General features: G+C 39.2%; 1 protein-coding gene across 7 annotated transcripts in view; it reads left to right on the top strand.

The window, feature by feature from the left end:
* The window catches only part of EPHA6 (EPH receptor A6), a 536,080-nt gene that overhangs the window by 389,022 nt on the left and 129,547 nt on the right, over positions 1 to 17,511 (top strand). For all 7 annotated transcript variants that reach the window (XM_068909229.1, XM_068909219.1, XM_068909191.1 and 4 more), the window contains 2 exons: positions 9,496 to 9,604; positions 13,854 to 13,924. In XM_068909229.1, coding sequence (XP_068765330.1) covers positions 9,496 to 9,604; positions 13,854 to 13,924 — 180 coding nt within the window. The remainder of the gene's footprint in view (positions 1 to 9,495; positions 9,605 to 13,853; positions 13,925 to 17,511) is intronic.

Raw genomic sequence — 17,511 nt, forward strand, 5'->3', positions numbered from 1 at the left:
TAAACATTTATTGGCTCTCAAGTACTTCTAAGCACTTAGCGTGACTCCTGAAAGTGAAACATAAATACCCATTATATAATTGTTATTTGCCAACTTTTATTGCTTAGGCTTGTGCCTGACTAAAATATAATTTATTATAAAAATAAATCTGATTTATCTGATTGAAAGGAAATGTAGGCAGAGGAGTCCTTGTTTATGATCAAGTGAGATGGACGTAGAAAGAAATTTTGCATTTCAATTTAAAATGGTACCTGGAGCTAGATAAAGACTTCAGTTTAATTAAAACGGTAGTTCAAAGAACTGTTACAACTGCGATCTTATTCAAATGTTGCTACAGTACTGCTTTAGATTTCAAAGGGAAAAGAGGGCAAAGTGAGTGCCTGGTGGTAAACATTACTTACTTAAAATGGAAGCAGCCCTCAGTGACCAATCAAGTGGTACTTTGTTACTGTCCAAATATCTTACTTCCTCAAAGCCGTATTTTTAAAGTAGGCCTATTCTAAACTTTAAAGCCATATCAGATGGTTATGATCACTCACTTGAACCCCTTTCAGAATACAGGCCAAACTTCTGTAATCCTGTAACTTTTGCAGCCAGTTTATAACAATGAATTGAAATGTAACATCTCTCATGCACATATACTCTTTGATTTAGAATCTTCCAGTAATGGGGAGCTCACTATATTTATAGATAGATCATTCTAGTGCTCATTATTCAAAGCCTGCACCTTAGCTCTAGCCTGAATTTATTTTTTAGCTTGTATTTTGTACCATTTTCCTGAGAAAATTATTTTATTTGTAGGTCTAAAATTAGCACTTACTAGCTCAACTGGAGCATTGTCTTACGCAGCAGAATAACCAGCACATAGCAACATATTTTTTGTTAACATTGTATTCCAAGATGCCAGCCTACATTTAGATGTAGCATTTGGAGAAAGTTCTATTGAGACCTGGATTGCCTAGCTGTATAACATACACTGATATATACATGTCAGCATGTAAACGATATGTTTCCCTTGCTGTTGTGCACCTGTCTTACAAATCAGTCCAAGTCAAGCTGTGTAGTAGTCTGTCTTCATCATTTACTACTCCAGCAATTTGCGATTTAGCTGAAAATTTTCTAATTTTCTAATATATATCCTTCTCCATTATTCTGAAAGATACCAAATAGTGTTAAACCAAGACAGAATATTGCAGCCCCCTCTTTCCCTACCCGTTAAAAACAATATACACATTTACCATTACCTTTTTGTGGCCTCTTTGTGGTTCAGCTACTTTTTGTAGCCAGACTTTAATCAATTTAATATGAGCTAAACTGACTTTTTATGATGTTTTCATCCGAATGCTGGGAAGGACGGAGTCGTAAAAAGTCTATGTTGTTAACAGGAGCTTTATCAACCAATAATCTCATAAAGATAAACAAAACATATTTTAAAAGTAACATGTGCGATAAAAATCATTCTGAGTTGGCATTAGTTACTACCATCTTCAACTCTCTATGCATTATGTATTAGCATTTAGAAAAGAATTCTGCGACCAGTTGCAGGTGAACAACTAAGGTTACTCCATTTACCTGCTTGAATATTGACACAGTCTGTTGACAGGTAGTGGTACAGTGAGCAATCCGTAATTAGGGTTTTTCTTTAAAGAGTTCTAAAGAACCTAGACAAGTTCTAGAAGGTGTGATGGTACAAATGTTGATTCTTAATTTGTAAGAAATGTATAACTAAGTCTTAAAACAAATTGTCTTTGATAGCAGAGTATTGTCATGCTTGCTGCAGTATACTGGCTGAAACGCAGTCTGTGCTGCTCTAGTCACATAGGATAAAATTAGATCTATAATTACTAGGAACACAAAGACATTTTGGGATGATTATTAATGCTGGTGCCTGGAGCAGAAACAAGATCAGCTCTGCAGAAGTAATAAAAAAAGAGTTAATTGCTAGTTGATCATGCAACGCTGAGCTGCTTCCCAGGAAGCACCCTCACTTGCTGGACGCTAGACTGAGGTGCCCATTGCTTAGGGAGTGCGCTGTTGGAGAACTCTTTTCCCTGCTGCAGAGACCAATAAACAAACAAAAAAGTACGGTTTGTACTTCATGGAAGGAAATGAAGTTATCTAAAAGAGTCAAGAAAATTCTCTTTTGAAGGAGGAAGGGATGGATGAACAAGAGCTGTCTGGGGTTTCTTCCACTGTTAAAGCTAAGAGGTTGCTGGTGGGAAATTTCCATGTAACACCTTTGCAAAGCATAGTAACTACTGCTTTTGAGCTTGTTCCTTACTGCCTTTTTATTCAGTCTCCCTTTTTCACCATCTTACAAGCAAAACGCCTCTAGCAAAGCTGACAAGGTTTCATATTCTTCTGCACGCACACTTATGTGCCACTGCTGTGGCTATAAATTGAAGTTTAACCTCACTCTTACTTAGTTCCTGCTTTTGTGTATCAGGAGTGCCAGCTATCTGAGTCATCACAAAAAGCTCCAGTCCTTCCTAGGATAGACTAAAATGTATTCTGACAATAAAAACCTGTTTGTCCCAAGGCAAACATACGGTAATCTCTTACTGTTTTCTCTCTCCCTCTTCATTTCTCTCTCTCTCTTTTTTTAAGTAGCTGTTTACAGAGGACTTTTTTTAATATTTAATGATTCAAAGCATTCTTTTTTTTGGAAGGAATGTTCTTTACTATTTCACCTCAAAGGCCCTTGTGCCTAGAGGAGTTTTGTAAGATACTGAACAATTTATAGCTGTTAGGCAGTGCAGTGTTTTCATGTGCAGGAGTGCACACCTCTAAAACAGAGGATGTTTTACCATGTCAGTCTTCTCAGCAGCAGGAAAAGAGGTGTTTTTTTTCCTTAGATATCAAGATCAGGGCTGCCATGCTTTTGTAGTAGAATGGCTGCATCCTCAGAGCATGTTATTTGGCTTGGGCACCCATATGGCCCTGTGACATACTGTGTCATTTTTTCAGTTTGAAATATCTGAGATCATGAAAGGACTGTGTCATAGCCTGTCACAGTCGTATTTTTTGACATAGTGTTGAAGGATCTATGGAAATAGGAGTTTTGAGAGTGTAAGGCTTGCCTGGTTAACGCTGAAGGCAGCTTCCTGATATGATGCACTGGGGCTGGATCCTGGGGTAATCTGTGGTGTCAGCTGGGCCCAAGTTTCTTGTTAAAGGCAGCTAGTTGTCTTGTTTCAGAAGGGACCCGGGGGCAAGCTAACATGTGCGCAGTGTTGACTGCACTTGGGCTGCACAGAGAGTAACCTGAATTGACAAATACACAAGGCAATTTTTAATCCAAAAGCAATGAGGATTTGCGAATGCTTCAAAAAATAGTATTAAAAACAGCAACAAAAATATTCAGAAATGATGTTGATAAACAATAGCTTGAAATTCTTTAACATGGGCACAGGTGGTGCTTTTCCTGTATTGCCAGATCTGGTGAATTCTCATATTCTTCCTCTTCTTCCCACATCTACAACGTTTGTCTTTTAACTTTTCATCCTCTAATAATGGTACCTTGGATTTGCAACCCAAATTTGATTTAGAGCCCGAGTTCTCTTCCTTCCAGAACTCCAAAGCTCAGGAGAGGGATCCTGAATCATTGGTTCTGACAGAGGTCTAGTATTGTTTCAAGTAAGTGCTCTCATTCGTGCCACAAGGATGTTCCTAGGGTTTTTTTAAAATACATTGGATAGCTAGTGCAAAATAGAGATTTTTTTTTTGTTTTAATATGCGATATTTTGACCATATTAAATGAAGTTTCTGGGTGAAAACAAACAAACCAATGAGACTTCACGTATCTCATATCTGGAAACTGCCTTGCTGGATCTAGCCCTGTGTCTGTCTTGGTCTTACTGTAATCTTGAAGAATTTCTATCTTACGTTTTATTTTTTCAGCCGTTTGTGCTTCACATTTTACTTTGGCCCTGGCAGATTTTTCAGAGGCCCTGGAGACTCTACTTTTTCTTTGCATTTCCTAGGCAAGAGCAACATCCTTGCTCGGATCTCAAAGTCCCTGCACAGGCTTTCCAGTCATCCCCTGGTCAGGGAGAAACACTTAAAGAAAGGCTTTTTGAGGCGGTACATACCAAAAAGCTTTATGCTCTTATGCTAGTGATAGCATTAGTTTTCCCGTTTAAAAGTCCTATACAAGATTGCCTTTCCATTGCCTCCTCCCTTTCCCACACTCCCTCTTAGATTGGAGCCTGTCAGCTTGCTGGAGCACAGGAACTGCTGCACTTCTGAAGATTTAAACGTTACCCTAATTATACTTCATACTTTTCTATCCTATTGTTCTTAAGCACTGTTGTTTACAGTGCCTTATAAATCCATCTGACAGTCATCTCCTGTCTGTTAGAGCTCCAGTTCTCAACGTCCACGCTTATCTGTCTTACAGCTACTCACTGTTACCTGTCTAGCTGTCTTTCTGTCACTTTTCTATCTTTAACTCTGTTGGAAGGTCCACTGCCTGATAGATGTCAAATGGAAATAACTAAAGCATGTAGCTAAGAGACAGAACTGAGCTGGTGTTAGGGTTTCCAGCCCTTTTGTACCAAATTCACAACTTTTTTAAGATTTTGGAGAAATTTGCTCCAAAAGAAATGAAAAGGAAAAAAAGGAACTGGAAGATTCTCTTCTTCTTCTGTTCTCCTGTCCTGTGATTAAAACTTTTTCACTGTTCCTTCCAGTCTGCTCAGTGAAGAAGTGAAGAAGCCTTGGGAGCCTCTCCCTGTAGCCTGGAGAGGACGGAAAGTGCAGGTCCTCCTCCACAGATTTGGGTGAAGAACCCAGGGAGGAGCTGAGACAGGGCTTGAAAGTGAAGAACAGATGCTGGGGACAGAAGGTATCCCAGGCCAGATGCAGACTGGGGAGCAGAACTAGGTACAGAATGAATTTCTGGGCATGGGGTTAATAAAGGAAGGAAGAAGGAATGATGCCATTAGACACTCATGCATTAAGAGTACGTGAGTGAGCAGTTTATCTTGACAATATGCTTCTGGACATACATATGATACATGGTGTAGCTTTAGAATCAATTCACCACTTTGACTAATCATATTAGTTGCAGCTATGCTGTTTTAGAAGGGTTGACATCCAAACATTGCAGCATGCTCTCTAATCATCTGCTGAGATAAGCAATAAATCCTCCCTTACCTTAGTCTTGTGCTGTTCATTTTTAAAGTACGTTTTTGTCAAAATGAACTTACGAGCTGATGGGCAGAAAGAATGATACACACTACTAGGCAAAAGAACAGCCCAGCCCAGTTAGATAAGTACTGAGTTCCCTCCTGAGACTTCTTTAAAGTCTGGGAAACAATTCACCTTTTGTGCCTAAGCACCAAGAAGGTAATCATAGCAAATCCTAATCTCTTTCAGGGGCTGGTGCACCAACCTCTTATCAAGGGCTGGGGATGGCTAGCACCTCCCTCCCAATTTATATATCCCTACAAAGGCTAATGAGGAAAGAGAGCGCAACTGCTGGAGCACTGTCATCTTGTCAGAAGGCGCGGGGATAGATTTGACGTCCAAGAATGAAACAGGGTCAAGGGAATAGGGACAACGGAAGCTAAGTTGGCCGTAGTCTTCCCATTGGCACTGCTAGTGGTATCATACTCCTGTTCCACCAGTACTTCTTCACCACCTCAGCCGTGAACCTTAGCTTTCAAATGGAGTATGGCCCCATACAGGTAACAGCCACATTTGTCCCTGTGGTCACAGAACTGCTAATCATCCTTGTACAGGAGGGTTTGTGTAGTGCTCAGTCAGCAGCTAGGAATGCACTGGACAATGTGGAGAAAACACAATACTGATTTTAGCTATATGAATGCTGGCCATGTTGTTTAATGAATGACATTCTGGAAAAATACTGTATGATCCCATGATTAAACCCAAAGGGATGAAATGAGGTTGCAGAAACTTGCTTGGCAAGCAAGTAATAATGCAACCTGTAATAATTATTCTTTAAACTTAGTTTTTCTGTCCTGCATAATTGAGAAAACTGAGGAGAAACAGAGGGACTTACAGCACGTGCCCAGCTGATGGAGAGAAAAAATGAAGGAAAGAAAAGCAGGAAAAGACAAAAAAGAACCAAGAGCATGCATGACAGAAACATTGTGCATCTTGAAGCTCTTACCATTTACAATTTAAACATTACCCTGATGAAGAGAAAAAGGGGGAAATGAAAAAAAAAGAACAGAAAGATTGAGGGACATGTATTGAATTTAACTTAGAATGGCAAAGTGCCTAAATATATTTCTACTTTCAAGTGTGGTAAAAATATTAATTATGATGTTTGCTTTATTACTATCTTCTCACTGCCTGGATAGTGTTTCCTTTAGCCTTTTACCTGTGTGTGAGGAGGAGTCTGTATGTATGCACACGTCTTTGTATTTATATGTGTTGTTCACTGCACTGTACATTTATTGATTTCTAGAAGGATCACTTCAAGAAATAATAAGTATTTCCATCATTTTGCCTTACCTGCCTCTCTGTCAGTTTTTAACAAATCCACATTTTCCAATTATACTTGTCTATCATTTAACATTTTTATCTGACAAGCAAATTAAGGTCATTGGGAAGTTTCAGGCTTGAAAGCCCCCTTGTAGTGATTAGGCTACTTGAAAAAATCCTAATACATTGGACTCAGGCATCTCTGCCAACACAGTAGAATAGAAACAGGAGAAACAATGATTGCTATTTAGGAATGTACAGTCTCAGCTGAAAATTGTATTGGTTATAGGTGGAGAGGACTAAGTCAGTATGGAATTTGTCTCCCTTCATGAACTTGACTGCAGTTCCTGATAGAAAGTATATGTTATTAAACTGATAGATTGCATTCTGCTTTAGCTAGAACACCAAGGAATAGCAGCTCCAGCCAGCAGAAATGATCCAGGCAACCTGACTTTTTTCATCTCAATAGCTAGCAGAATGCTTCTTTGGACCATAGAATCAGTTTCTTCGTTTGTACCCTGGACTTCAGTTCTTTTGAAGAAAAGCCCTGGGTTATCTCCTTGATAATGAATATCTGTTGAGCAAAATCACAGCTAATTTATCTGAGCCCCTGGTTCACTTTTCTCCTGCTGAATTCATTATTTTTGCACACCTCTTCTTCCTATCAGAAAAAAGAGAGCTGCAATGTGTCCCCTCCTGCTTTACAAACAGTAGCAGAATATAGTCATTTAAAATTTCCTCCTCCTTTTACAACTTAAAACTGTTCCCGGCTTTAACAGTCTTTGCAATGTTTATACCTTTGGCAGTTTGAAAATAGTATTCAAAGTCTGAACAGATAGCCCGGAATTACTGTTATTATTTGCATTGTAACTTGTGTGACATTATATTTGGTCAAGTTGTGTTTTCTGAAGTGAATCTGACTCGATGAAATATAACATGATGCAGAGTCTAGCATCCGTTCCCATATTACTAGCTACCATTTGGAGATTAGCTATTCGGTGAGTATTTGATAATGGGTTTTGGTACATCATTTATTGGAAGATTTATGTATTTGACTTGTCTGTGGAGAGTTTATGACCACAGATACTGAATGCATTAGAATTTACTGCCTGCGCATATCTCCATTAAATTTTACAGGCAGAAACTTAATAGTAGAAATCTAACAAGTTGTTTTTACAGAAAATTGGACATAAATTACATAAATCACTATTGTTTTTATTTGCTTTACTACTGTTACAAAGCCAGTTAACAATGCTAATTTCTAAACCACTCACAAATACTATGTAGAAGCCAAATGTTTTTCTTGAGAACAGCTTTTTTTGACACTTTGGGCAGTGATGTGTGCGTTGTCCTGGGTTTTATCAACTGTAAAGTGAAAGAATATAGCTTACTGAACTTTCTCTTTACAGAAACCTAGGTGATTTCCCTAAGCTTTAATCATTTGGTGCTCAAAGAGAGTTGAAGATTTTGCTTATAGAACAGTTTACAAGTTGACAGGATCAAAGATGCTTTCTGGGTGAATCCAGAGGTTTTTTATTTCTCTTCTGCATTTACTACTGTTGCCAGAGGTCATTGAATAGAATGATTTATTCTTCTTTCAGAACAATATAATGTTTTTTCATAGACACTGAAAGTAAGAGTTAGATAAACACGTCATATGGTGAAAATGTTCAAGCATAACTGAGTTTACTTTAAGAAATAAAACTTTGGAGTCACAAGACAGGAGAAATAGAAAAAATGGAGCCTAATTCTTTACCCATTCATGCAGTACTTGCACAGTCTGGACCAGTCTGGCTGTAAGTAGGTACTTTGTCAATGTTAATATTTAATATTATGAAGAATAAAATAATAAACAGATGCAATGTCAGAGAAGATAATTTCCTGTGTTGGGTGTTTTTAACTCCCAAATGTCCTGCAAAAACTAGTGAGAAAAACACAAGCCATAAGAAAATTAATTATTTTTTTCAACTTCAGTGACGCCAAGAGTATGTTGTAGGTAAAGCTGTATGAATTGCATGACAATAAAACTAACCAGCAGACATACAGCCTGCCACATGAAGTGTATTTTTTCTGTACTGCCTTCTACAGAACGCAGTTTAGTATCACCTATAAACACAGGACTGCTAGTGACTTCACTAGGACGGATGGATGAAGAGAAGCTCTGAATCTGTTGCAGGCTTACGATAAATGAACAAATACGTTGTAGTTTTGTGTCCAAAATCCTGCCATTCTCAAACTTTGGTAAATTACAAGTGACTGATAATGGCAGCTCCTCATTTTAAAAAACTCAAACCCAGGAAATCACAGAATTCCCAGTTATAAGAAAAGGACACTGATGCAGCAGAAGTTATGTATGTATCAAGATCCCGGAGATCATTGTGGACCTTTGAGTTAAGTTTTTTTCAAACTTAAAAAAAGTAATTGCCATTCCAGAACATTTACTGTGTAAATGTCCAAATCGGAAGTTATGATACTGTTATCATTAAAAGGATGACAAAATCTCATATTTCTGTTGTTACCTGTCATCATAACATGGTATAGGATCTTTTCAATACAGGCCTGGATTTGCATCTGAGTGCTTAGTTTGTAGTGCATGTACTAACTGTGAGAAGGAGAAGCTTCCTGGAAATGAACAGTGGGCAATGGAAGCCTGTGGGCTCTGTCAAGAATTACATGTCCTAAACATGTAGAATGTTATGGTGAAGCTATTTTAGTTCTTTAGTTACTGACTATTTTTATGAACTGAGAACCGACGGACTGTTAGATAAAAACAAATAGGCAGATCAGTTGGCGGTATAATGTTTGAAGCGTTCCACGCACCGTATCCCTCACTTGAAAAAAGTCTCTCTATCTTAAGTGGACGTGGATAAAGACTGTTCATCTCACAGACAGATTCCCATTCCATGCCCTTGCTAAGCACCAAGGATACCATTATAGACTTCAGAGTAATTGTGACGTTTGACCAGTGAAACATTATCATCCATTCTGCATTAATCCCAGGTGCCAGAGTTTTAACCTCTTTTCTTTGTGCTTCTGTTTCAGCTTCCGATATGGCTGCGGAACAGGGACAGATTCTTGTAATTGCCACTGCTGCTGTCGGTGGATTCACTCTCCTGGTCATCCTGACTTTGTTCTTCCTAATCACCGGGAGGTAATTAATGCTACGCCGTTCTCACTTACTCAGGATTAGAGTCATCTAAAAGAGAGAAGTCGTGATAGTTAAGTCTTTAAACCACTTTTTTAGTGCTAAAAGACAGGTTAGACATAGTGGGGTTAATATCCTCTTTGTTCAGCACTGCTCACATTCACAGTTCTATTGTGAGTCTTGCGGCATGTTGTTTTTCTTAAACCCAAGTTTTGGGAGATACATGATTATATGACATCAGAAAATAGCTTTGCTGTTTTTGAAATGACTTTCTTACCCTCTTCCTGCAGAGCAAGAGTTTAAAAATAATATCCACCTGCACCCTAAAGGCTCTGACATCAAAATCTCATAACTGTCTGTCAATTCCACAGCTTTGGAGGGCTTAACCTTAGGATTTTTAATGGTTTGAGGTTTGCAATATAGCTTGCTAAAGGCACTTGAGTGGCCAATTTTTAATTATTTTTGCGACATTAAATTTGTAGGGAAAAAATAATATACAGCAATGTATGCATTTTGTATACACACTTCTGCATCTATTGAGAGAAAATGTAAAATAGCATAATGAAATTAAGCTGAAGAAAACTTTACTCTCAAATACGACGACGATTCTAGTGCCTGTGATATCATTTGAGACTGCAAAATAGCCTCCTGAAGGTTCTGTTAGATTGGGGGGTTTAAAATTGGATTGAACATATCCCAATTATATCTACAGTAAAGCAATACGGTTGCACTGGTAGGGGAATTCACTGGTCTGGACAATGATTATTTTTTATGACTTCTCTGATTCTTACACTTGCAATTCTATTTCCCTCCTTTTAGTGCAGTGCTAATTGTCTACCTTCCTTCATTTGATATGTTGGACAGGATCAAATAATAACATTGATTTGAGGGTTCAGATGCCATGCTCAATTACACACGCTAAGTTTGAAGGCACTCACCAGTTCTTAATGGACTTGCTCAAAAATGCACATAGAGATCAGAATATCAGCCCTTGCCAGAGCTCAGATTCTCACATGCATAACTGCATTCACGATACTTTGTTTTCTTTTTCACCGAGCCTCAGGATATTTTCCATGTGTCTTCCAGAGTTCATCTACTCCCGCCGGAAAACAAAGTAGAATTTACAAAGAAAAAGGCAGTATGTTCCCATCCCCTCTGTAAGACGTTAGCGGCACCGCATTGCTGCCATGGGTCAAGAAGGCCTTAAAAAAGACCGATACTCTGTAGAGATGTGGGGCCTCCATGCAGAGGGAGCTAGGCTCCTAGCAGTAAGCTCTGTAGGCAGGTTTGTTGGGATGCTCTGGCCCCTGTCTACCCTTTCTCTGCTCTCAGTATCTCCCCTCTCCCTCCTTCAGACACAAAAAACAAGCAGTGGAAGAGCCTCTGTGTGAGGAGGATTCTCCACGGATTTTCCTTCTTACTTGATTTTGGGACAGAAAAGATCCGTAATTTGAATGAGATTCTTCACTATTCCTCTTCTTGTTTGGAGTCTGTATTTGCATGTAGGGAAAAGGCAGTACTCTGCTGAATGTAATAATGATCATTACAGACTGCACTGATACCACTAAGTGGTGCCACGCTTTCAAATTTGTTTTAAGTTGCCATTTTTTTGTTACAGCATTACCTCTAATTGAAAAAAAGTGAAGTGCTACCAGTGTAGGTTGGAGGTTTTATTGGCAGTATTGCAGCACTGCAGTAGCTACCATTATGTGAATTAATGTGGTCTGTACTAAATAACAGAACCAATTGTTCCAACACTCCATTGAATTTAATGGGAGTAGTTAGCATTGGAACATATTGTGACCTTAAATAATCCTAGAATGTAAGGAAATATTACCTGACTACCTTTGACTACATACTGACAAACATTAGTCTTTCAGGGGAAGGAGGAGCTACTTAGACAAAGATAAGCTCTTGGAGAAATGATTGTATGGAATCCTCAAGTGGAATTCCTGAAACATCATGGGAATGCTTCCCTTGGAAAGCACTCAGCAAATTCAGCAATGAAAAAAAATGTTGAAATGAACATTCCTGAGTTCTTTCTGCTTTTATTCCTCCTGTTTTTGTTAATGTTAAGGTTATCCGAAGTTCTTTTAGCTTGGCTTTCTAACATCATGCTGAATGGGACTATTTCAATTACATAATATATGAATTCATTCTAAAGTGTTGCTTAAACGCAGTGATGAGTGCATTCTGTAGAAGACAGTGCAAGAAAATTTTGAATAAATACTCAATTTACTATAGGATTGGAGTCAAATTTTGGCATGAAAAATGGGATTGGTACCCTACAGATGTGCTCTGCTTCACTGTTTAGAATTAGCAATTTGATGAGCTGTTGAGTCACAAGGCTGCTGATGAGTCTATTCATACTGGAGAGGCTGGGTAAAATGAGCACCTGCCTCTGTGCTTCCCTGCGTGATTATCCACCAAGAGCAAGCAGGAAGCACGGCTGTCAATTGCAGAGAGCATGAAAGCAGCGCTGACTTGGAGGCAAAGAATGTGCAGGGAGATGGGGCTCTTGGCTGAATTTCAGAAAATGCAATATTAAAGCTCAGTGTGATTTATTCTTATCATTAGAGAAGTTATTCCTGTCTCATTGTTCAGTAGCTAATAATACTAGGAAGTAGGAAGCCAGAACTGAAAGACTCCACTGCTATTGATTTCCCAGTGGGCTTCTGTAGTCAAACTTTAGGGTTACGTACATACTTGAGAGAACTGTTCAGGGTTAAGGCCTTATTTCCTTGACTGGGTTCCTCTGGGAAAACTCTAAGTGGAAAAGCTAGTGTTCAAAGTTTTCCGTGGTGGTTAGGACCCTACAGACCAGTCGTCCAGGTCCTAAGAACAGCACTGGCACGCTTAGTGGTCCCAGCAGCAGTTGTACACTCTCAGGTTTACCAGAGAGGCTGAGAATCCAGCTATTTTCCTCCATAAGGGTGCACAACCGCAAAAACAGGTGCCCTGCAAATAACAACTAATTGTGATAGTTAACAAAGTTAGCACCCTTCAGGTGTTCAGCATCTGCTCTACAGCAATGAATGAATTTGTGAGTGGTCCTAGTGTGTTTCAGCAGCTTAAATGAACCCTTGAAATGAGGTGGGTGTATTCACGTGTTTGTCATATCTCCATTATTATTATTTTAATGGCTATAATATCCATAATTATAGATTATTTTGTTTTATTATAAGGCTGATAATGAACACACAAAGGTGGGTCACTTTTTCTAGCTGGTTTTGGAACTGAATATCTACACACAACAGCCATACACACTCCTGTTCTCCAGGACTCCTGTAACTCCTGTTAGGGTCACTGCTCCAAGAGCACTTAGCCTTGTTTCAATCTCTTCAGACTCCCAAGATGTGTCTCTGTAAATCTTCCTTCTTAGGCTGCTCTATGGGTGAGGAGAAGCTTTAAGATCAAGAGCAAAGTTTTCTTTTTTCCTGAACTGAATCATTTCTGTTTTGTGACCCTTTAGATCAGCATTAAAGGCCCTGCAGCTAGGCAGCATTCAGGTTAGGGGATGTTTCATTGTAGGGAGCCTGAAATCTTGTCATAAGTCAATTTCCTCCAATATACCCTTTGCATTGCCAGGTAAGGTCACTAAATATTAATGAATATCAACAGAGTTCTGTGCAGGTCTCAGAGGATTTGCAGTTTGATAGCAATCATATCAGCATATGCTATTCACACAGCAGCTACATATTGTTTGTTCTGTATGGTAGCTGCTATCTTAAAAGAAATAATAAGTTAATGAAGGCACAAACTGAACAGAGCTACTTAGAAAAAATAATTGGTCCTAATATTAAAAAATGTTTTCTTTATGAAACATGCTGAGGCCATAGAAGCCATTATTTTATGAGGAAAATGTGAGCTTTTTGACTCACTGCATGGAGAAGGTAATAGGATAAGATTTGATTGGCAAAAACCAACGTGTGCAAACACAAATACAGAGGAAATAATAGTTTATTATTAAGATATCAGAATTCTTTAGAGGAGTGAAACTTGGAAATGAAGCATCTTTATTACTTGAACTGCAAAATTGAACTGGAGTAGTAGTTAATTTTGCTACTAATTATTCAACCCTGGTTTGTTTTTATTTGTATCTAAACTTTTTGTCATTGTTCTTAGTGCGTGTTTCCCTCAAAGTTCCATAACTGAATCTCTTTAGATTCAGAATACACAGGCTTTGGCTTTCATGTACACTTATTTTATGAATGACAAACATTTTAATTAAAACTTCACTTGCTTTTCTTAAAAGATGCCAGTGGTACATAAAGGCCAAAATGAAGTCTGAAGAAAAAAGAAGGGCTCATCTGCAAAATGGACACTGTGAGTAGTTCAAAACTGAGTTACATGAAATCTATATCATGTTTGAACTGAAGTATATTCATTGTTTTCTGTACCTCTTTTGCCCCTGATTCTATAATCTGGCCATTTGAATAGATCCTTTGCCTCAAAATTCCACCCTTGGTATCCACATGCCTTGCTTGTATGGAGTTCTGAATGGCTGTCAGTGTCTTTTGGGATCTATACTTCCAGCCAACCAAGACATAAAAAGTGGAATGGGCTGCCTTTCCTCCCATTCCTTCTTGCTGAGCAGTAGCGTGAGAGAAAATCCTGACAATCTCCCTTGTGCAGTGTATTAGTTTGTTTAGTTTAGTGACTTAGTTTTAATTATGAGCATCACAGCTTCATGTTAGAGTGGCTAACTGAAGTGCTGGTTTACTCTTGGCTTATACAAAGAATATTATATTTTATTAATTTTTAGTAAGTTTTGAGAACTTCCTTGCCCCATACAGAAATATGATCAAGACAGAAGCTACATAAAATCTTTGTTTCAGGTGACACCACCATACCCAGCCAGGTAGCTGTTTCTGTCATGGGAAAGGGTACATTTCCCCAGAAAGGATACTTCTTAGAAAGATATGTTAGTCATTTGTTTCCATACACAATAAGAAAGGAGAGAAAACAAAACCCTTCCTGCTGGAGAGTTTGATATATGCCTCTGAGACCATGGCTGAATTTGAGAAAAGTCTCAATCTCTTTCAAGCTAGGGTAAACGATGACCCTACGTCATGCTAACAGAATGCTTCTTCTCGAAGGCTTCTCATTCATTTGCAGTTACCTCAGCATCAGACTCGAGGGGGCATGAGTGACATGCATGTGTTCCACAGAACCAAGGATAAAGAGGAATTTTACTGTGATTTAACCCTAACAGCTAGGACTGTGTTGTCAGTGCTACTCTTTCCTTGACCCTGAGCACTCAGTGCCTCCTCCATGCTAGTGGCAATCCTTATCTGCCTGCTGACTACTGCTAGCGAGCCTCTAGAGTTGGTATCCAAATCTCAGCCTGAAACAATACCTTGGGCTGGGCAGTCCCTACTGGGATCGGTATAACGGTGACATCTCCTAGAGAGGCTGAAGCTGTTTTAAGAAAAAGCTCTGCTGCAAAAACTGGTTAGCAACAGCTGTGCCTACCCCCCCAGCTCAGTCCTGTTGGTGCTTTCTCACCTATTCTTCTGCTGTCCGCAGAGGAGAACCATCTCCTGTTCATCCACCCTTTCTCCCTCAAGAGCTCAATGAGAGCCAGAGACAGATTTCAGGAAGTAAACTAAGAAGGGAGTGAGAAAGGGGTCGATGATCTTATTGATAATATGACATCCCATGATCTCTGATGTGCTCCCCATTTCTCTACGTTAAGTGTACTCTGTCAGCATTGGTGCAAAGGCTGTTGCAGACTACTCAGTGAAGCCAAACGACATTCATATGTTCTGAGCTGGGTCGTCTTCACCTAAAAAGTGTATTTAGGCTAATCGCCAACGAGGCGCTTTAGACTCAGCTACTAAGTGATAAGAGGAAGAAGGTAGAGAGGTACTTAATTCTCTAAAAAGAGGTTTTCTGTACCCAGCTGCATTACCCTCCTCTTGTCCTGCTAAATCAATGCAGTATCTGCATCAGCCTCTGCTGATGAATTGAAAGTCTTCCAGAACTTAATTACCACATGGCAGTAGCCTTTAAATTTCCCATCCAGATAGTCCAAGAGAAACAACATAAGTTCTTGGACATCCTGCACTCAAGACCATGAGGGACATTAGCCATGCCAGGAAATGATGGCTTGCTGGAGTCTGCCAAAGCAATCTGGCACCAACCCACTAGTGCTGCAGCCATCTGCAAAGAAGCAGACAGAAGTTATCAAAGCCTTGTAAATGGATTTGGATATTTTTATTCTTGTCTTGCACCTGGCTCTCTGGTTGTGCAAGTTCATCAGGCGGGAACAAAGCAGCACGGTCCTCCAGGACCTATCTTCAGGGAAAAGGCTCTCAAAAATTGGACCTGTTTGGCAAAATGAATATTCAGCCCTCAGCCTGTAAATGAAGGGAGTAAATTAGCAAGCTCTGTTTTCAAAGTAAAGGACAGATTGTCTAAATTGTCCAAGGAGCAATAAAGGGAACATAAACTGCTTTGGCAGTTATCACTGTCCTTGTTCAGGACCTGCCTTTCCCTGTATCTTTGAGCCCTCACCCAGTATCTCCATGGACGGCTCAGAACTCACTGCGCTTTCCAGCCTTCCTACTCACCGGCTGTGCTCATTGCATTCTTTCAATACTTCTATATTAAGTGTAGAGACACCAAGCAGCCTTTTCAGAATAAAATGCTACATAATAATTGGAAAGGAAAGGCTTGCAATAACAACAACTTGAATGTACTTTGTCTTACCTAAAAACAGCATTTCCGGGAAAACTTAGGTAGGCCTGTCATTGTAGTCCTCTTTTCTAAGGAGAAGTTCCCAAGAACTTTGTTGTGCTCTTCATTGTCCTGCCCAAAATGCTATACCTCCAGAGATGCTTGTGTCTAGCTGGGACAGAGACCAAACAGCAATCGAGTTTGACACTGTCTTTATCACTTGAATATCAAAGACTTGAATACCAAAGACTGAGTTTTCTGGAGCCCCTTGAATTTGTGTTCCTGTACGACAGGATTAACTCTTTGCACCTGTGTATGCAGCAAAAATGGCAGTACCTGAGCAGGGGTATACATAGCATTCAGAGAACCTAGTCCCTGTATTTTCTCGATTCTTTACACTAAGACTGGTTATCAGTTATCATTACAAGCTGAAAGGATATTTGATGTGAAATTGCATTCAGTAGCTATTACACCAACCCTGAAGAAGTATGCATACTTTCAGTCATCCAGAACATCTCAGGAGATTTGAGCAGGATCCGGCAGGACATTTCTCACAGTTTCAGGTAGTACTTTTGAATGCTTCTGATCTTACAGACATGGCATGTGTGCACCAAGAGAGGAGCCAGGACTGAGCAAAGATAATTACTGTAGGTCATTCATTTTACAGAAACTTCTTACTTCTGGGGAATAAAATAGATTGCATTTGCCAAAAATAACCATGAATAAATAAACTGGCTTATTTGCCGTTGTCGTTCTTTCCTTAATAGCAATGCACTCAGAGATCTTAAGTGTATTGACTGAACTATGGCATGTTAAGGGATTCAGGATTTGTCTGCATCTCAGTCAGAAATGAAAATATTGGTCTTGATCATCTCATTCACAGTAGGGTTCAGTTCTTTCACGCTTTGACATATGGAGTAGTAGTACCCTTATCTGCCAAGTTTGTATAAATCTCACTGACTCTTGCTCTAATGCTTGTACGAAGCAAGGTTTGACATAGTGAGACCTTGAGTTACAAAAAGAATTAAAGACATTGAAGAATTAAAGAATTAAAGAAAGACATTGAGAATTAAAAGGAGGACTAAAAAGCACCTTTAATTTTTAACTAATTAATGGCTCAGTGGCTCAATGTTGGTAAATTGTGTGAGACTGGCAGAGGTTTACCCTCTATCTATGCAGATGTAAGACCCAGCTCTTAAATGTCTCACTAGCCTCAAGAAAAAAGCCACTTG

This window comes from Struthio camelus, chromosome 1 (assembly GCF_040807025.1).
Source record: "Struthio camelus isolate bStrCam1 chromosome 1, bStrCam1.hap1, whole genome shotgun sequence".
In the NCBI taxonomy this organism is placed as follows: Eukaryota; Metazoa; Chordata; class Aves; order Struthioniformes; family Struthionidae; genus Struthio; species Struthio camelus.